Source organism: Lycium ferocissimum, chromosome 12, assembly GCF_029784015.1.
Source record: "Lycium ferocissimum isolate CSIRO_LF1 chromosome 12, AGI_CSIRO_Lferr_CH_V1, whole genome shotgun sequence".
NCBI classification, from domain to species: Eukaryota; Viridiplantae; Streptophyta; class Magnoliopsida; order Solanales; family Solanaceae; genus Lycium; species Lycium ferocissimum.
Genome location: NC_081353.1, coordinates 61,289,936 through 61,312,500, shown reverse-complemented (window position 1 = coordinate 61,312,500; position 22,565 = coordinate 61,289,936). Strand labels below are relative to the sequence as shown.

The following is a 22,565-nucleotide window of genomic DNA, read 5'->3' as shown; positions in this document are numbered from 1 at the left end:
CCAAATTAAGCAAGAAATATGGATGTCCATCGATGCTCTTCAGTGCGCATAGTGTCGCTACAGCTAATTGTTATTTTTTGCTCGCTTTCTTTTCATATTAAATAACGAGTAGATTATGTGCATCTTTTTTAATATAAAAAATGCACATGATTTGCACATGTCTCAATGTGCAAAAGACCAAATTAATTACGACTCAACGACAATTGTACTATCAACTACATGTGTGTAGCGATGTTCAAGTGGGAATAGCCATTAGTATTAACTAAGAAAAACTAAAGAGAAGAATAAAGAAATGCAGATAAAAATTTAGGGTTTCATTCAACAACCTGACAATGCCTTAATCTATAGAATATGAAGCGTACTAGTGAACTAGCCAATAGGGACACTATTAAATAATAAAAGTAGGACTAAACAGTAGATACTAAAACTTCTAGTATGAACTAGCCATTTCCTACTTAGAAGTACTATCTTGAGAGCCCACGGTGCCACCATTGGCTACATTCCGATCCATCCCTCTTCAAGAACCTTGTCCTCAAGGTTAAATCTGTCAATAGGGTGAGACTGAATTCTTATATGTGTAACCAGATTTTCGACAACACTACAACCCTCCTAGAATATAACCTTGATCACAAGCACTAGTAGGAATCTTTCAAAGCATAGCAATGTTGCAACCAACAAAGTCAACGTGTGTATTGCAGATATGTAATGAACTTTTCTATGCCTTTGTATGTATTGTAGTGAAACTTTTTTATGCCAGTGACCTTGTAACACCCCATCTCTTATGCACTGGAATTCAAAATTTCGTTGGCACTCATTTCAAATGAAATATCTAATTGAAGGCCCCTTTTGGTATTGGACGAATTTCCTTCAAGCGAAGACCACAAACAACACCTTCTTCAATAAGAATATCACCTTAGTTGTCACACCCCAGTCCTGATGGGGCATGATGGGCACTCGGCCCTTACTTAGAGCCGAGCGAAGCCACTAGTTCTCGTTATACTCATAGTCTCATTGGGCCCTTAAAGCATGGAATGAAAGGCATGATGAAAGTTTTTCGGAAAAACATTCTTTCCGTCTTTATCAAATCAAGTAAGATTTGCAATCATATGAAATCTGTAAAGTAATGCATGATAATACATCGGCTTACAGAGCCGCTTGCAAAACTGACATACTATATACGTGACTCGTCCGCAAAGTCTCTAACATAAATCATTATACCATGACATGGATACTCTGACTCGGCAACACTCCGGAAAGAAATGGAGCTCGCCAATCCAGCTGGAACATTTTCTAGCCATATCCTCTACTCGTCTGTATACACCTGCATGGCATGAAACGCAGCGTCCACAAGAAGGGACGTCAGTACGAATAATGTACTGAGTATGTAAGGTATGAATAATAACATAATATAGATATGAAAAGTAACAATGAGTAAGAGAGATAACCTGAACATCTGGATGCCTCATAAGGCGGATGTCATGCATGCTTAGCCTTTTTTAAAAAAAACATTTCATACATATACATAGTAACATGCCCGGCCATAAAGGCTCGGTGTGAAAGTAACATGCCCGGCCATGAAGGCTCGGTGTGATATATAAGTAGTATCATGTCCGGCCGTTTAAGGCTCGGTGTTATCATCGTTAGCCCGCGTCCTGGGCGATATCATAACATGCCCACTGCAGTGGTGTGCACATCTACGTGCCTGCCCGGCCGACGATAGCGCGGCGCGGTGTGAGAAAATACATACATATATATAAAGCATGCATAAGAGCCCAATCAAAACCCACAATCGTATCGGAGTGACGTAAGGTCGGTAACCTCCGATTATATTATGGAATAATTATCGTCGCTTTGTCTCACCTTGAAGGAACAATTGATTTAAGGTGAGACTATCAATGGAGAATAGGACTAAGAGAAAACATAGATTAAGACCATAAATCTCATAGGGCATCAAGTCATGTACTTTTGGAAACTTAAAAGAGATAGTCATCATCCATGAACAAAATTGAGACATCAAGAAATAGTTCAACGTTCTCATATCGTCCTCGAAAACATAAACTTGGACCCTTTAAACATGAAATCATCCTCGTCATTTTCATCATAATAACATTCTCATCTTTAACATCATCATTGTTATTGAAAAACATTCCCATCGTTGCCATCATAAGGGCTCACATAATCACAACCTTTGGTTTGGAAGATACGAATATTTTGGAAAACACTTATGGATTATCAGGAAGGAAATCATGCCTCGGAATCTTAGATTTCTTAACTTTTGATAACAAGGAAAATATGGAAACATTTATGAAATCATAACCTAGAGATCATGCCTTTGAAAGAAAGGGACGAGCCTTAACATACCTGGAAGACAAATTCTCGGCTTTCAACTCATTTCCTGTCTTGCAACTCGCTTAAGAATTATTCGTAGCCTCGTAATCTACATATAGAACCATTCATAATATCGTTAGGATCATCATCATACGCTCGTCCTAAACACTTAATGAAAGCCCTTTTAAATTCTGTCGAAATTCGGACAGCATTTCCCCTGTTTTTGTGTGCCTAGCCCGAAATTCCAATTCAACAACCAACAACATCAACGACAAAACCAATAGCAATAACATCATTTCCAACACCAACATATGCCATAAAACAGCCCACACACTGTTTTCTAAATTTCCCAACCAACCAACTTGGGATACGACTAATTAATGACTTTATTTCCGTAAAGAAGTCGAAATTAATACTAACAACATCAATAACAACATCCTCAACATCCTACAAGGTAATTATATGTATTTTCATCCAAATTTCTCTTCAACCCTCAATCCACAAATCAACAACATCAACACAATAAACCATAACCTCTATTATTGAAATTATTCCTTAATTCATATTGATAGAGAAAGAGATTCAACAATTCATACCTTATTTTTATGAAGGTAGCAAAATCTTCATCATTTTCTTGTCCCCAAGATAACTCCAACACCAAACGAAATTATAATCGCGTCTACGGGTTGCCTGGACCTCGATTGATACTTCGTTACTTGAAATTTCACTCAAAATTCTCGTTTTTGTGATGTATATTGGCTCCCTTTTGTTGCTGAATTTTCTGGAGCTTTTTGGAACTTTTTAGATGAAAAAAATGGGGTTTTAACCCTTTTTATAGGGGCTGAGGCGGCAAGATCGTAGCTACGATCTTGCGCGATCGTAGCGCCCTGTTTCTGCGTCGACAGTTCAGTTTGTAACGTCTATAATTCTCTACTCCGATGTTCTATCAACGAGCGGTTTATTGCATTACAAACTAGACTCGACGAGCTTCATTTTAGGATTTTGTTTCGCCTTGAAACTCCAAATATACTAGGAGATATGCGCCTCCAAAGTTGACTAAAAATCCGCCCAGCATTTCTCAAATTTTCGTCGAACTTATTTCTCTTCAATTTATTCGACCTCGAAATATTCCGAAACTCTCCATACATGGTATTTGTCATTCATTATACTAAAATGGCCATGTTCTCGTGTTCCAAAATACTCTTTCCCGATTACGACTTACGAGATCGTAATTCACCCTTTTACTTCGTTGTTACGTACTTTCCATGGCTAAAACATCATGGGACGCCTCCGACACTCCATTACTACGGTGAGGTACATGTCACACTCATGCTCTGAAAATGCGGGGTATAACATTAGTAGAAAGCTATAAACATCTTCAGGTAATGCTATCTGCCACCAGCTTTTAAGATGAATATGACCAATAACTTCTATAAGGTTTGTGCTACCACTACCCAACAACAATGTAGTAATGTAGTGACAACCTTTAGATGCAACCAGAATTATAAACCTAACAAGACAAAGTATAGAAATTATTTCACCAGCTAAAATGATTTCATGAACAAGCATCAGGGTATCCAAACCTTCATCAAATCTATTTGAAACATTTTCCACATAATACCCACAAAAAATCAGATAAAACCGATACTTTTCAGGAACAAAAATTAAAAGGTGTTATTGATTGGTTGTTCATAACCACAAGCCTTTGAATATTTTTTTAATCCTCTACGATTTATGTGGACGATACTAAACAAGATATTTTCATCAAACCCATCACTACCAAGATATATATCAGCTAATGTGTACAACCCAACGACCACTGAACTTGTGAACCGATTCAACTACAGTAGGACCACAACTTTCGAGATAAAAAACTAGAAAAATGTAGTTTGTATTTGCATTTTTAACTTGCTCATCAACAGCGGCTAGAAATTTACTACAAAGTAGAACATTATTCCCCCATGAGAATATATTTCCAAAAGAGAAGACAACACCAACAGGGCTCGAAAAGCCGCTGCAACACCAGCAACATCACAAAAAGTGAGCACTATACCAATCTTAACTATTATAACTGCAGAGAAGTATGGTGCACACATATATTCTGAGCAGTCACCAATGGTGGTTATCTTTCCAGCTAGGCCTTTATGCTTAGTTGTTTCAAAAAAGATTTTAACAAGATTTATATCAATTGTATTAATGAGAGCGCTCCAGCACATGTCTGCTACAGAACTAGGCTGGTAATACTCCCAAAAATGCTACGTACCCAGCGACCTCATAGGAGTGGAATTGTATATTCCCTCAATGCCACCAAATAGCAATCTTGAGTCATATGCATCGAGAATCGTTTCAACAGCATAAACACCAACAATCAAGAAAGCACCAGTCCATAAAAAATAGCCATGTCAAGTGTTTTAATAACTCGAAGTGGCTTTAACAAATTTGACCTCTCCAAATAACTTACGCGCTATTTCTCACATTTCTTTATTGCTTGTTGAGCCAGCATTAGCAAGAGTTTACTAACCCATCCTTCATTTGGATCATTGAACATCATCTCAAAAACTCAGGCCCTAGGAGATAAATGTTGCGATTTAATACTAAATTTTCCAAGGTCCTATTCTAGTACATAATCCCTAATAGTTTTACCATAAAACTTGCCAAATTTGATGGAAAGGTCTAAAGCTATCATCACAAACATCCTTAGGAGCGAGAAATATCCCCTTCGTCAAATTTAAAGACATCAAGAATTCAGTCCACATATAACCACCCTTAATACACAATTCAAGAAAAGTAGATTGCCTCAACAAACTATGCTCTAGACTGAGCACATAATCATTCACATTGCAAAATTTGGCGTCTAGAAACTTCCATTTTTTGACCATGTCCTCCAACAAAGAAGAAATAAAACATAATATATGAAGCTCAATAATGTCATCAATGTAAATACAGTCCAATAGAGTGTAAACCATCACTTGTTGATCAAGTTTGGAACTATCTTCAGTGTTGTAGTTCTCATCCTCATTTCCGACCGATCCCTCCCTTGAACCTCTAATCAAATTGGATTCAGCAAGATCGAAGAAAGGAGATTGATACTGGGTAACATCAATATTAAGTTCTTTGGTAACAACATGTGTAAAAAGATGGTAAATCTTTTCTTGCTCACAGATGCCGACAAAGTCAACATCATCGCTGAATGAAGGAACACATAGAGTGATGGCGTCAAGTGTCAGAGGTTATATAATCATCCATATCAACTTTGAGAGTTATGTCCAAATTTCCAACCTCTTCACAAGTTAATACCATATAATTAGGAACCATTTTAGTTAGAGAAATATTGGATTTAAGAGTGATATTTCAGCTACTTGTAATTGCTCGTCGTCTAGAACCTCAAATTCGTCCTTAAGAGAACTTATATCAAACACCGTGTACTCCTTAATTTCTTACTTTCGCTCACTATCTTCAAGTTCAAGAGGCTCCCCTACACATTCATCCCATCGTGTACCTGTCACATTGATTCCATACATATGAAGAATTTGGTCAAGCATTTGATAATCGTTATTGTTACGATTAGCATTTCGCAGGCGGATTAGTGCTCGGAAAGCTACTTTAAACTTGTTGGTGCTCTTTCAGACTTTGTTTTGAAAAGAGCCACCACCTAATTTTTAGGAAATTAGGAAAACCGGGTTGAAGGATTTATTCAAATACCGTGAAAAACTCTTCGTAATTCAAAGTTCTAGGTAAGGGTTCTGGTGATCCCCTTAGGAAGGTGTTAGGAACCCTCCTTAGGAAGGTGTTGGGAACCCTAGTATTAAGGATCCGTACTATACAGTTGACCTTCGAATTCCAATGTGAGGTTGTTTGCATGAACTGTTTATTTCGTATTTATTCCCGTATTTAAAAATCTGTCATATATTGCATATCATTTAATTTTGAAAAGAATTGAACATATCTCCCTTATATATGGGATATTTAGGTTCGGATTTATAGTATCCAGATACGAATAATTTCCTTTTATGTATAAGGATAGTATATTTTGTCTATAAAAGGTATACAAATTATTTCGTTTTAAGTACAATTCTGTTCATGCATCATCCCATACTTGGTTTCGGGTTAATCCGTTTAATATGTTTAACCGCCCTTCCTAATACCTTTATAATTACGAATGGACTTTGACGTATCTTAACTCATATAAAGGTTTTACTCTTTATTATTATACACACATGTAAAACTGATTTTTATCTTCGAATTTGGGCTTAAGGCCCCATCCGTTTTTAAATAAAGAAATTGTATTTTTTGGGCTTAGCCCAAGTCTCATTTACAAACTGTTTTTCCCTTTTGAATCAAAAAAGTATTAGCCCAATTTTTTTAAATTCTTCTTGTTATTGGGCTTGGTCCAAAATGCTTATTTCCCTTTTTCTGTTTGGATCCAAAAACTTAGTTGATTTTTTACAAAAAAAAGGTATATGTCTCTTATTTATAAATTTCTGATCTACTTTTGAAGATAGAAAACGTTATAGTGCTTAAGGTTTCAAAATTCCTTTTAATTTTTCGTATCAAAACGGATCCTTTGCCTTTCCATTTTTATCTTGAGAGTTTGTTTATACTAAGTTCGGATTTTGAAAATTTGTTTTGGAGACCTAAAGTCAACTAAACGGCATAAGCACCGTTGTCCCAAGACGACTAGTTCATATAATAAGGATTCCAATTTACATAAGAGTTTTACAAGTGTTTACAAGCATAAATACAACAAATTATAAGATGAAGAAAGCATGAATAATTAAATAAGAGAAAGGGGAAGGCTAGGGGCGTACCAAGCCCCTAGTTGGCCATTTTCACCCATGGCTGGGCCTTCTACGCGTTTAATATATTAGCTTCCATCTTTGTCTTCATCGGACCCGATAATGCAAAAGAATTACCTGTTGGGCCTTGGCCCAATAGGTTGGCTGGACTCGGCCCGAATGGCCATGCAGTGGAGGAGGAAAAAGAAGAGGGACCCGGTTAGTTTCAATCTAATGAACTTGTCATATATATATATATATATATATACATACATATATATATATATATATATATATATATAACAACACATATGCACACATATACGCTACTGGGCTTTAGCAGCCCAAGATCAAATATAGAAGAAAAGTACCTGAGCCCTTTTAATTCCTACTTCGGGCTAAGTGAGACTTCTACCACTTCTCTTTACGAAGTTAAATTGGGCAAGGCCCATCTCCCTTTCAAATAGCGGCCCAGTTGAGAGTTAAGGCTAAATGTAACCTTCCTTCCTTTTACTTACTAGATGTATATACCTTATGTATATTTAACCTTAAAACCATAAATCTTACACCTATGATTCAGTTAACCACTTGATTAGTCTTTCCAATTTTAAAGAAAAATTTCTAACTCAAACCAAGGCCATTTTGCACTCAAATTAATCAGTTAAACACTGGACAAGCAGTTCCACTACAAGCCCATACACAGCCTCAATTTGATCGACAATCCACTTGGCTATTATGCCATATTAGATCAACATTTACTTACAGCCTAAGCTAAAACAATATCAAGATAGAGTAAGAGATTACAGGTTAAACATATTGACATCAAGATCACAGAGAGGCTTGGGAATCAAAACCAGATCACAAAGCAGGTTGAAATTTCAACTATAAGCAAGAACAGTATAAAGGAAGCAAGATTTGGTAGGCTCAAGCAATCACAAATGACATAGTAATGATCATTTGGGCTTCAGTTGACTCAAAAAGGATGACAGAGAACACAGAGAGGAGGAGTAAGGTTCACATACACCAGACCTTAAATGAGATTCAAGCCTAGGCCTCTTTTAAACTTTAATAGATTTCCAAGAAGAGGGGAACAAGCAGAGGGTCCAAACAAGTCTTATGACTCCTATGGTCTAGCATTTGGTTCAAAATGTGACTTAGTACCAAGACTTCAACTTGACCAATTCTTTCCTTATCTCCAGAAAATTAATGACATCAAATGGACAAGTACATCTTCTACCTTCAACAGGCTCACTTAAACACTTAATAGATTCATTTTAGACCCATCCTTTGGCTCAATGATGAAGTTTAAGGGCCAAGTATGTTCATTTGGCAAACATGCCCCCCATGGACACCTAGAGTGTGCCATGATACCTCTTATTTGGAGGAAAGATATGGTGAACCAAGTTGAACTTGGTTCTTCCTCATCCTCTCTTTAAGGTATCTTTTAAAAGGCTTCTTGATGTCAAGTGGTCATGGATTTCCCCTAGACACTTGTGACTCTTCAAACAACATCATTAAGTCAACTCCAACCAAATGCTCAACTGGCAATGACACAGGTTGATATTTTATTTAACTTGACCTAGTATTCTAGTTATGAAGCTGTTCTTACCTCCCTTTTTATCATATCAGAACCTGGACAGACCTATACATCTTATTTTAGGACTGGTTTACACGTGAAACAGAACAGGACAGAGCCAAGAAACAACATACTTCAATTCTCAAAGAAGGTCAAACATCATTATTAGTCTTGTTCTCATCCATGATCAACATGTGCTTAACATCTGGTCACAACCTTTATAAAATGGTTTAAACAGTCTACATAACGGACTTGGACAGATTCAAATCACACTTAGTAATTCTATTTTCATCATATTTAAGGCTAGTAATCCTATTTTCATCATATTTAAGGCCTTTAACTAGTAAACTTCACTCAACTAATAATATCAATCCTTTTAGAAGTGAAAACAACACCACCAGAGATCCATTTAAACTAATACTATTAAGGTTCATGGTCATACATTAGCATATCAGGCATCCAGGTGATTAAGCAGTGATCCAGACATTTTTTTTAAAAGGTCATTTAGACTACAATATTCAAACATAATGCTAACTAAGCACATTAACAAAACTGCAATACTTAAACTAATCTAAACACACATGAAATTAACACAAAACAAGAAAAAAGCAATAAAAGGACAGAAGATTACCTTTTTTATGTGTAGTAGATCGAATTTGGAGCCCTAGTGCTTCCAATCCTCGAACTCAGCCAAACACAAGAAAGAAAATTAAAATTTTTGAACTAGAAAACCTAACCCTTAAACAGCTAAGTATAAAATTTTGACTAAGGCAGCCTAGAACTCAAGTGGAAACTCAGATTTTAAGCTTTTGCCTATGCTTGAGTGTTCAAGACTTGTTCCAATTGTGAAGGTTGGGGTTCTATTTATAGAACCCCAAAGCTATGAAAAAACTTAAAACCAACGATGTGGTACAAGATGGAATTCTCAGAAATAAACACTCAATACATGAAATCAACGCTTAGGATTTAAAGATAACAAGCATATACGATTAGATCTGACCCACTATAGGTCGATCCGAGCCAACCTCTTAGGAACCAATGAAAACACATTCGTACAATCAGCAAAACATAGAAAATTGAATTGTTTGACTTGAAAATTAAAAGAAAAGCAAAAAGGGAAAGGACTAGTACCGTGTTTGGAGTGAAGTGAAGGTAAATATTAATTGTTGTATGAGAATAGTTGTACAAAAACTGATGAAAGTCTGCGAGTTCTGAATGGTTGCCATTTTTGGCATGGAGAGAGAAGAAGAACCCTAGGCGGCGCCTAGGGTTTTCGTGAGGGGGGGGGGGGGGGGGAAGAGGAGAGAGAGAGAGAGAGAGAGAGAGAGAGAGAGAGAGAGAGGGGTATAAGGGGTCGTTTGGTGCGGTGGAAAATGAGAAATGAGGGAAATGTCATTCACTTTCCCCCCTTATTGCTATTGTCCGATGGGTCGGGTCGGTCCACTTAGTGGATTGGGCATGGTCCACTATTTTGGGGAAAAGAAAAGGGGCCCTATACATGTATATATACGTATATACACACCTAAAGAGTAGAAGTGGGTAAGTTAAATAAATGAAAAATGCTAAAATATCGATTATTAATCATATTATGGTAATTAAAACATAATTAGCCTTTTAATTAATTTTAAAACACGACTAATTGCTTAGACAGACTTAGTTTGCAAATATAACCTCAATTGGTTTTAAATCCAATTTGATCATTTCAATTGTGGCCCTATTTGGCCTATTTATACAATTAAAACTAAATTGCACTAATGACCTTAGTCAATTTGAGCCAAATGAATTTGGCTATTTCAGTTACGGCCATTAAAAGGCTAATATCGCAAAAACGACCCCATTGCCTTACACCGTGAATTGGCTAATTCAATTGTGCCCGTAATATAAACAACTAAATAATTAAAAAAAATCAATTTGCAATAATGCTCCTCTAATTGACTCATTATCCTAATTAAATACTAGAAACAAATTATGATTAATTATGGAAAATTATGCAAATATACAAAATTAAAGACTGAGGGGTAAAATGGTCAATTCTTTTAATTACTCAAACTCCTTGGATTAAAGGGGATAATGTATTTGCAAATTTGATTTTTGACAATTTAAACAATTAAATAAATGATTATTTCGAAATTGCTTTTCTTTGATTAAATCTAACAAATATCTCATAAATGTCATAAAATATACTAATTAATTTCCAGATGATTTATAATATTATAGAAATCATTTCACCAGTTGAAAGAGGTGAATATTGACCCAAATAATTTTATAAAAATCATTTTGACCCTTTTAAATGCATGATTCACTTTGTTTGTCATCCAAGGACTCTGAGTAATTAAAATAAATTATGGGAGGTCAAAAATTAAGTGTACACAACTACCCCTTCGGTGTTTGGGGATGGCGCGACCCTCCCTAAGCAGCATAATTTGACTAATCCTAATTTTTGACAGACCCTACTTGCTCTACCTCTCATTTTATGCGATTTTCAAATATGTGGTCGGACCCTGGTTTTTGGGTTTCCTACATATCTCGGGCTGTATGAGAATTCAGACCACTTGTAGTTCGACTCAACTAAGGACTTTAAGTGATTTGGAAGGAAAGTCCTGATATCTCCCGCATTGTGACTGAGATTTCTCTGAACGGCTGTTAGAGTATGACCGACTCTCTGGTCTTGAGCCCACCTACATATCCCTGGTCTCTCGGAATCAGGTCACATGTATTTCGACTCGCTGGAGAAGAGTATGGCCCTTATGTAGGAATACCTTTGGATTTCCCGGTGTGTATCTGACCGGTCGTGGTTTTTAGTAAAGAAAATAAATAAAAAACAAAATTGTGGCTGAGTCTGAGATCGGATGGCTTCCAAATCCTGGCCGAAGAGCTTGACTCTCATAGGCACCCTATCTTGACCGACTGCATAAGAAAAAGTTCCACGTTAGCTCCGTAATTTTCCTAGATCTGGTTCCGCAAGCCGGCTCCTTTCTGGCGGCTACGTACCTGTTTCCTGAATTTGACAGCATTGCAGAAATTCTTCGTGGTATTTGAATAAATGGCACCCAATTCCATCCCCTTTAGTTCATCTTGTTAAGGACTTTTGTCAAACAATTGGCCTCCGTTGTTTTCAAAACTATAGCATCTTCATCATCAACTTCCGATGGTGTTTCATTAATCAAATCCTGGCAAATGAGGTCAAATCAGACCACAGAAGAAGGAAAAGGAACAAACTCACTGGAACGACTTTTTGTTAAATCAGGTATTACATTGGTGTCTAGTTTATCAGTGCTCATTTTGAGCAAGCAAGTGGACTCAGCTGAAGTCGCTGAAGCAGCGGAATCTCCATTAGACTCGATGTTAGGAGAATCCCAGGAAATGGCTCTCCATTGTTCATAGGCTTCACAGTCACTCCAAAATTGCTCCGACGGGTGAATGTTCTCTCGCACCAACGAGAGGATTTAAGCAAAAATAGACCGTTCATTGGTGATTAGGCTGAGCTCCATTGAAATCTGCTGCTCACTCGCCCCACCTTGAACCTCATATGTATTAGGTGAATCATGTCGATGAATATTACGGAAATGTTGATTTTAGTAACTCCATGAAGCGGAACTTGGAGCTTGATAGAAATAAGTTTGCTTAACTGAAGGCATAATCTGATTTTCCATTTTGTGAACATAGTATGAATTATGCAGATCAGAGCATTGGGGAGGATAGTAAAAGTGACTCGGCATTGCAGAATCAACGTCGAGAAACGTAGGCTCTGATACCAATTGTAGCGATTCCTATGTGGGTGTCATTAATATTAACTAAGAGAAACTAAATAGAAGAAAGAAAAATGCGGATAAAAATTTAGGATTTCATTCAACACAGCCTTACAGTGCCTTAGTCTACAAAATACAAAGCGTAATAGTGAACTAGCAAATAGGGGCACTACTAGAAATAAATGATAAAAGTAGGACTAAACAAGAATTCTAAAACTTTTACTAAATTGAACTGAACTAGCCATTTCCTACTTCACTCAGAAGTACTATCTTGCGAGGCCACGGTACCACCATTTGCTGCCCCATTTTTTGGCGTAATCTTCTTCAAAGGAGTAGAAAACCTTCACACTGAAAAAGATTCGAGTGAAAGCCAGCTGCATGAAGTCCATCAATAGTACTTTAGCTTTTTTCAATCAATCTTCTTTCTTTTGATTTTATTCTCGGCTGGTTGATATTACAATACGTCAGCTAGTTAAGATTTGATCCCCTGGAAGACAAAAGAATTTCGCTTTCTTGAAAAAAGTAAACAAATCTCATTAACCACATAATTTAGTGAGCGGCGCCAAATCTTTCTATGGATTGCTTCTTTCACCTCTTTCACCGTCAAAGTGCCTATGGTACCAGTTCATATTTGATTATCCAAAGCTCATATAAAGGCACCTACGGCAGGATCCGTCATCTTGGCAGGAATTGCTTTAAAATTGGAAACCTACGGGTTTTTAAGATTTTCAATACCCATGTTTCTCGAAGCGACACTTTGTTCCACTCCTTTCATTTATGCTTTAAGCGCGATTGCTATAATATATACTTCCTCGGCCACTTTAAGGCAGATCGATCTTAAGAAGATCTTTGCTTACTCCTCAGTAGGTCTTTCTTTTCCTTTTTCTGATCGAAAGATCTTTTTTGACGCGCCATCGCTATAAAGGTTACAACCTAGGCATTCAAAAGGAAGGTTCTTACATAAAAAAATGGCATAAGTGATTACAGCGATGCCCCCTTGCTTTGGAAAGAGTTGGCTTCTTCCTCTTGAGTGTAGGATAGCCACTGACTCTTTCGATTAATATTGATATAGGGAAAGGCCAACGCGTCAAAGTAAAGTCAGGTTCAGCAATCGACGTAACTGGTTTAAATACCAGAAGGTAGGTCATAGAAGGTAGATTAGATTCGACAATCTTAAGTAGTGGAGTCGGACCTTAGCCGAGATAGGATACTGTCAGCTAATCACTAGTTTTTGCTAGAATAATATCATAAAGTCGGAGAGCTAAAAGAGTTCCCTAGCCCAAACCAGGTGAGTAGGGATGCAGCTCCGTGGACGACTCGTCGAGCCTGATAGGTGGTGGTATCACACCCTTCTCAAAGGAACCGTACGTGACACTCTCGCATCATATGGCTCCGTCCCGGAAGCAAGACCTTCCCTTTCCTTTGACCAACGTGACACGCTTGCGTCATACGGCTCCATTTTGTTTGTGGACAAACGATATCCGATCAAGCCTATGGCTGGATCCTTTTAGATCTACGGGCCGACCGGCCCCGTGGCAGTTCTTGCTGTAGGGGGATACCCTCAATCAGCTTCTTTAAACTTTTTCCTTCTTTAGGCTCCCAATTTCTCTCTTTAGGCTCCCAATTTCCCTCTTTAGGCCCCGAATTTCCTTCTCTTGGTCCAAGGCCTTACCTCTCCAAGGCCTTTTCATAATCATAATGTTTCCTTATGATTTTTTTTTTTTGCTAAAAACACAAGTACGATTTTGAAAAAAAATCCTTTCTAGTTTGCTTTAGCTTTTCCAGCATTCGCCGCCCCTTCAATAGCCTTTTGCGCGGATCCTGCACCTGCGTTTCCACACCTCAACGAGATTCCAGTAGGCCTTTGAGTCAAATGACTCGATCTATTGGGGTTAAAGTTACGTATTCGTCTCATATTAGCCTAACAAATCTTGGATCCTCTCGTTTATCTAACCTATTCATTTGACTCAATCTATTTTAACTTTTCCTAATTTTTACATAATTAACCCACCCATGTGATACCTTATATATGTATACAACAATTTCAAAGGAAAGCAAAAAAAGTAAGCAAGCAATTTCTTACCCACAGGATACAGACACATTCACGACGAATGAAAAAGAACAATATAGCAGCACGTATTTGTTTCCTAATTACTCCAATATATATATCAGCTATGTATATTATAAGTATATGAAAGTATACATTTATCCTAGATCTCATGGTTTAAACTACAGAATACAGATAGTAATACAAAATCAAAAGACATATTTGCTCTCTCTGGATACATCTATTGTTGTTGATTTGCTTATTTGTCTTTTGTCTATAAAACAAGAGTGGGACCAAATCAAGATCCTAACCCATTTTTTTAATTCCATTGCAAGGTCCACAGCTTTGCCTTTTACTTTGGATAAACCCTACCAAATATAAAAGCTCTAAAAAGAAGTAAAGCTACCCTTGTCTCTTATCCTCATCCACGTTAGTTCCTTTTTCCCTTTGCTTTTTCTCTTTTGCATATTCAGTACCGTCAAAATATTTCATCAAATCCCTTTAACACTCCTTTTCATTGTTTTCCTCCCATATGCAACTTACAACTTTTAATTTCTGGGCAACCCCTTTATTTTCTTGTCCTTTTGTTGTAGTTCTTGTAGTATTGAGGATATTCATCTGCATGACACATTCATCATCTAGTCATCAAAGTAAAATGAACTACTTAGTGCCAGGTGGGGTCCTCAATGTGCTGGAAAGAAAAGTGGTGAAGAATCTCTTTGTAATTTGCCATCAGAATCAACCATTACTTTGCTCATCTTGTCTTCGCACCAATGCAATTGTTCATCATTCAGTTGGCTCATTCTCAATACCCTTGACACTAATTTCAGGTCTATTAAAGACATCAATATCTCCATTTCTTCATCTTCTCTTAACCTTCTTTTATTCCTCGGGCACTTCCCTGATCGTCGTAGATCTTTCACCTTTGATTTTTTCTGCGCATCATAAAAAAGTTTTTAATTAAAAAGAGTTTAAGTGTTGTGCACTGTCAATGTAGATTGTAGTTATATAGTCATGCGACAGGTAAGTTTTTATGATAGACAATAATTAGTAACATGATGAAAGGATAATTGACATGCTATTACTTTATTAGACTATATTATATATTAATTGTTTAAATAATTCTTTGCACTGTCAATATTTATACTTAAATCGTCCAAGAAGCAAATATTATGGTTTAACGTCTATATACTTACAATATTGTACAGAATTTGTACACTATCAAGTTATTTAAATGTAAATCAAATGTAAGTGACCGATTGGAACCGGTAAAACTATAGTGATAGTGTAACACCTTTTTGCTCTATCAAGAGTATATTCTAGTGACACAATTTATACTATTAAATCCCAATATTATAAGATATAGAGTTGTGAATTTCGACGATGGCGATATAGAAAAAATAATTAATGAGAACAACAGTGTTTAGATTCTTGCCTTTTTGTTTACTTTCTTTAGTAAGATGAGAGTTGCATCAGCTGAACCTCTTCTGTTTCTCCTAAAGAAAGCTGCCATTAGTATTTGGCAACGATTCTCCTTGTCTTCCTTTAGGAAATTCATAAATGTTCTGAGTGCTTCTTTCATTATATGAAGAAATGATTCTGAAGATATTCTTGAGCAATAATCTTCCTGACCTTTATCTTCATCCGAATCTAATCAAAATAAGTAAACAATATTATTAATTATATCTCAGGCTTGTTGACAGGAATATATATTACGTATGTAAGAGATTTCTAAGGTTTCTAATTTTATATTCCATTTCATAAATCACAACACCCAATTGATTTTTTTACCTGATAAACTTTAGAGACCAAACAATTATAGCCTAAGTTCACATTATAGTCTGAATTATAATTTTAATGATGCACAAGTCATCCATCCTAAATAAAAGGCAAATTTGGTCCAATTGCTATGGTCCACCCATGGGGACCTTTCCTGGTCATCAGATACCCAAGGTCACACTCATTCTTTTCCTAATTCTTTAATACAGAAAAGAGTACTGAAAAGTGAACGTGTGCTTCCATTCCATTTTATTTACACGTCTGGGTTATTGAATAAAATATAATTAACATAAATGAGCTCGTCAAATTCTATATACTAATAGCAGTGTAAAAGCTTTTTTATACCACCAGGTCATTTTAAATTACAGGCAACTAGTACACATGGATGACAAATAAAGTTAATGACCTGCAAAATAAGTTAAGTAATTTTCTATAGCAGGTTAAATAGAACTAACGATACTAAACAATTCATGACACTATAAAAAAACATTTCCCTATATTAAGTTTTAAATATACATATAATATATGTATTATATACACAATTATACATATTATATACATGATCAATGTATATGTTTTGTATACTTTGACTAGCACCCATAATTAATTTCGGCCGACGGGCCAAGAATGAAAACAAAACCCTTAAATAACAAGAAACTCACATAAGTAGTCGCCACCAAAATAATAGCTAGCCAACAAATGTCTATTTTTCATATCTTAACGTATAATATAAATAAAATATGCATGTTTGATACATAATAGTACTCCGTAGTGTATAATTTTTGTATATTTGGCTAGTATAATTACTTCTGACCGACCGGCCAAATGCATAATTTTCTGAAATGTAATTTTGGCTGACCATATTCAAAATGGACTTCTTATATTAAAAGCTATCGACTAACACGATTTGTGGTATGGGATGGTTCGGGGTCCCTCCACCCTTAACCAGATGTCTTGGTTTGAGCCTCTGGGAATGGAAAGAATCATACTGAGAGCGTTGCGCAACGCGCGAATCCGAATATAATCGGGGCCCAATATGGGTACCAAACACCAGGTGGGAAATTAAACAAAAAATAAAATAAAATATTAAAAGCTAGAGAGATTTGGTACCTCGATATTCTGGGACTTGAAGCAACTTAGGAGCTAAACTTCTCATCCTAGCATAAACCTCAGGTCTCCTTCCATTTTCAAAAGGCTCATTTTCAACATATCTTTGTAAAAGAACTTGAAACTGTTGAAAATGTTGTGCTACATAAGCAGGACAACCTGGATCGTCCGATTCCTTATTACGTGAAGATCTTAGCCGTTGAAAGTATTTGTAATTCCAACTCAAAGCTTCCCATGCTAAGCATACTTGTGCCACGTAAGCAGCCTCCAGTTCATTATAAGGGTTATTATGGTGAGATGATGAGTTCTTGTTCTTTGTTGCCAATTTATGAATAATCCTATCTGATATTGATCGTGGACATGCTTGAATTGATCTTAATGATTCTGAAAATTAAAAACAAGCTATAAATATTAGTGTGATTATAAATCATTTCAGTAGGAATAAAATAAAAAGTGTAAAATTAAATTATTTCAAATATAAAAAAGACATCATTCTTTATTGGACGGATAAAAAAACAATGTGCATCATATAAATAGGACGAAAGAGTATAATAAGTAAAGTTACGACACCAAGAAAGAAAAAAGTAAAGTTGCGATAATTTTTTTTTTTTTTAAAACATTAAAATGGCTAAACTACTTGTGAAGTGATCATAAAACAAAAATGTCTGAAAGATTAAATTTTCAGTGCAGAAAGATGACACGTCACTCGCCACATAGTGCTGTCACTCTGTAATTCCACCTTCAGAAATTGGAAAAAATTCACAAGTGTAAAATTCTTACCTACCCCTAATTTAACCAATTGAAAAACCATTTAATAATAAATAAAAAAAAAGATTCACTATAGAACTCCTTTAATCTACAAAAATTTCAACTCCAACAGTAGAAATTTAACTTTTTATGTGATTTGTATTTTTTGAGCAATTCACATACGCTTCACTTATTTTAATCTGACAAAAAATTGTTTTGTAATTTTATTATTATAACAAGTAAAGTTCAATAACAGTACGTGAAATTAACCCAAAAAATCACGAAAGTTGGAAATTTACCTGTTTCATGTAGTTTTTGCACACTAATTCTATCAAAAAACAGCATTTCCTCATCATATTTTTGGAAGATTGTGTAAGACTCCCATTTGGGGCAACTTCTTCTTGATGAAGAAGAAAATGGATCATCAGTTGTTGAGTCTTTAATTGAGCTTCTCCATTCAGTGGAACTCTTTGAAGTAGAGCCATTAGTACAAGAATCCCCAAATATTTCATGCTCTTCATTTTCTTGCACTAATTGGAATTTCTTGTTCTCTAACTTTGGTGATGGTGCATTAACAAAGATAGTTTCCTCTCTACACAAATTAATCTCTGTCACTGGCTTGTCTTTAATGATTTCCCCGTAACAGTTTCCTGTAACATCAACATAACCAAGAAAATAACATGCCTTAATCAGATAATTACATAAGAAGCTGGAAAATAATAATTTCGAACATAACAAATTAAGGGTGTGTTTGTTATGGGAATATGTTATTCAATTTCGGATGTTTGGTTGGTCAAAATATTTGAAATTTTTTTTCTTAGGAAAACAAGTTTCTTAAAATGAAGAAAATGATTTTCCTAATGAAAATAGGATAAACATGTTCCATAAATGACCTTCCAAGCTCATTGTCTCCTCCTACCCCAAACTCTGACTCTCCACCCATTCCACCCCCATAATGTTTTCCTATATTACATATAAATGCTTTTGTATTAGTTTTTTGCTTACTACCAAACACCTGAAAATAAATAAGAATTACACATATTTTCCAAGAAATATTTCCTACGAATTACATTTTCCTCCAACACACCCTAAATCAGTTGGAACATATTTTGTAAAACATAATTTTAGTACGTACCATGATTGATGTCCTCATCCATCATGTTCATAAATCCATTTGGCTTCAAGTCCTTGGGAAGAGATGAGGTGGGCCCAACTTTGTTGATTTCAGAATAACAACAAGAATCAGAATCATCAACTCTTCTAAGAATCTTCTCTTTAACTTCCACTTCATCATCAGTACTCAGAATAGGTTCTGAATCCAATGAGCTATAAATAGACTCTTCCTCATCAGTACTATAATCTTCCTCTACATCTTTTTCAAAACCAAGAAATTGATCATCTATGAAATGATTTTCTTCCACTGTCTCAACATTATTATCATAATATTCATTTTCTTCCTCCATTTCTTCATCATCAGAAAATTCAACAAATTCATATCCATCTTGATTCCTACAAAAAAAAGAACCCCACAATTCGTTTTTGGTCAAAATGTAAAACTGAGAATTAAAACATTAGAAGGAAAGTAAGGGAAAAATTACAAGTACCTCCAGAAAAATGGATTTCCACCAACAAAGTAGAAGAATTTGGCAAGTAAAATAGAAGTGAAATAAGTGAAGAGTAAGAAAATCTGAAAAGAGCCGGAAACATTGTAGAACAACCTAGCAATAATTTCTTCCGAACATTGCATTTTTTTTCCTATAAGGTTGAAGTCTTACAAAGGTTTTTGAGTCTCTATCGATTTTTGCACAAAGCAAAGCAAAGTAGCACAAATAAAAAAAGGTGTGAACTTTAATTGCTTTCTAAAATACTTTGTTTGTCGAGATGGTCTATTTCTTTTCTTATGGAGTTTACTTAAATATCCTTATACTTAGGACACTGGTTTTTTTGTGTCAAATACGCGCTATTAACTTTATTTAGGTGATATTATCAAATATTGCATGAAACTTCTTAATTTCCCACCAAAATACAAAAGCAAAGTAGCTTGCATTTTTTTTTTTTTTATTATATTATACTATTTTGTCATGGTCTATTCATTTTCGTTATTTCTTTTTTTTTGGACTGCTTTGAATTGTGCTTTTTTTGAGCCAAGGGTTTATCAGAAACAATCTCTTTACCTCCCAAGATAGGGGTAGGATCTGCATATAATGTATGTACTCTCCCCAAACCTCGCTTTGTGGGATTATACTGGGTATGTTGTTGTTATATTATTAGGACAGTAATTCAGTTCTTTCAGTCATTAAGAAGTTATGCATGATGCCAAATCAATTTGGTTAAGGTTGGGAACGAAAGATGTAATTTCAAGTATGAATACATAATAAATTGAGAATTTTGTGTATATCTTTTCCGTAGCAGAGCATTAGACGAAGATTACTATCAAAGAATTGCCGCAACTCTTTAGTCATACTCTATTTCCCAGTGAAATAGAGTTTCGTTTTACGAACTAAATATATACAATCTTACATATTTATAGAGGAAAGTAGGAGGGTATGAAGTAAGACCTCATTTATTTGTATTTAATGAAGGTTTTATTCTAATAATTTCTTTTTAATTCATGTAGCCTATTTGTTTTTTATATTAAAATCTTAATCATTATGATATTAACCATTAAGTGATGTGTTGTTTTTATTTATTCATGTTACAACACTTAATGGGTCTAAATAAATTTGAATGATTACGATTTGTAGCAGGTCTTAATAATATTAAGATGTTTATTTAAAGCTATCTACCAAGATGACAGTTTACCAATTTCATGCAGTCACCACTACTGCCATCGCCGACCATTATCAACTAACTCTGCCACCACCCACCATTATCAACTGTTACCACCACAACTACCATCCACAACCACAACCACCATCCACAACCACAGCCACAACTACCATCACCACCACTACTAATCACTACAATTAGTCATCACCACCACTAGCCACCATTTACAACATGACCATGAAATCACCATTGCCACAACAACCACCAATCACTACCGCCAATCACCACCATTAGTTAACATTATATATTGCCAACCACCATCATCATTCATCATCACCATTAGCTATCACTATCATCCACCACAACTACCAGCTCTCACCACCATCAACCACTACTGTCAGCCATCATTACTATTAGATACAATCCACAACACCACCATTATCCAACACCATCCTCAATCGGCACCCACAACACCACCGCTAGGCATCAGCACCACCAACCTCCATATAATTTTTTAAAGATATTTTATTGATATAGTATTAGATTAATGTAGTATTTAAATGAATTTTATATTTATTAATTTTTAAATAAAGATAAGTTTTATACATATGTTAAAAGACAAACAAATCTAGTTTTTAATACAACATCATAGTATTCGGTTGTGTATTTAGATTTAGATATCTAAATTTTAAAGCACATCTTAATATTCATATATATATTTATTTATTTAAATTCAAACATCTTAATCTTAATAAAAATAAATATACCTAAAAATCCCTTGCTGTTTTTCGTGTTCTTCACATCACAAGAAAAGAGAGTGGTTTCTTCCCTTTTTAAGCAGACAACCACCTCCTAGTAACTTCCAAAAACCACCCAAGGGAAGTTATTTTAATTTGAGTCTCTTATTAATTTCATCTAACTGGGTCCAGTTAATTCACATGGACGACCCATTTTTATCCCATCGAATTAATCAACGTCCTCACTTCCTACACGATGAGCGAGGTCATCATATCGATACACACGTCATTCATAATGACAAGTAGTTCGTTCGTCTTGCGAACATTCATAGGTATATTAATGTTGCAAACCTATTAAGATTGTACAAGAACTCAACATAGGAATCCAATAACATGCAGAAATATTTTCACTACAAATGAGAAGATAATATTACTCGTAATATCCCAAACATCATATATTACTCTATCAGTTGTTTATCTGACCCCTCGTCCTCGAAAGAGGTGAATTATCGTGCTCATCTCTAATATTATACTCACAATGACATTCGATATCATCATGGACTCATGGTAAGTATAATGATCGACTTGTGAATACAAGTTAAATTACTAATTTAGTTGTCTTCCCTTTCTATTCGTATCTATTAATTCTAGATCAAACAACTTTCCTAGACATGCACTGCATTCTTTGAATCACTCATGGCTATTAGTGACATATATATGTATGTGTGTATATATCTATCTATATTTTATTTTAAAAGCATGAATATAATGTTGGTTGGCCAAAATATCCTTGAAATATTGAACGACTTTTATATCCTTTTAGGTTAATTCTACCATGATTCTATTGACTATTTTGGTAAATAAAAAATATCACAGTGAAAATAGAGTTTAAAACAAATACTACTTCTTGAATTTTAGCTTCTAATCTACGTAATTAGTTAAACGGTTTTT

General features: G+C 35.4%; 1 protein-coding gene across 1 annotated transcript; it reads right to left on the bottom strand.

The window, feature by feature from the left end:
• Positions 1 to 14,540: 14,540 nt before the first annotated feature.
• On the bottom strand, positions 14,541 to 20,008 carry LOC132040163 (uncharacterized). Its single transcript, XM_059430781.1, has 6 exons — positions 19,713 to 20,008; positions 19,244 to 19,617; positions 18,408 to 18,758; positions 17,365 to 17,745; positions 15,911 to 16,125; positions 14,541 to 15,410 (listed from the first exon to the last, which is right to left on the bottom strand). The coding sequence occupies exons 1-6, from the start codon at positions 19,853 to 19,855 to the stop codon at positions 15,159 to 15,161; spliced, it is 1,716 nt and encodes a 571-aa protein (XP_059286764.1). The 5' UTR covers positions 19,856 to 20,008; the 3' UTR covers positions 14,541 to 15,158.
• Positions 20,009 to 22,565: the final 2,557 nt, after the last annotated feature.

Excerpts from the sequence above, each read along its gene's own strand:
- LOC132040163 (XM_059430781.1), bottom strand. The coding sequence starts at position 19,855 with ATGCAATGTTCGGAAGAAATTATTGCTAGGTTGTTCTACAATGTTTCC. Across the intron at positions 19,618-19,712 it reads GGAAATCCATTTTTCTGGAG|GAATCAAGATGGATATGAAT; the intron begins GTACTTGTAATT and ends TTTTTTTTGTAG. Across the intron at positions 15,411-15,910 it reads TAAAGAAAGTAAACAAAAAG|AAAAAATCAAAGGTGAAAGA; the intron begins GCAAGAATCTAA and ends TATGATGCGCAG.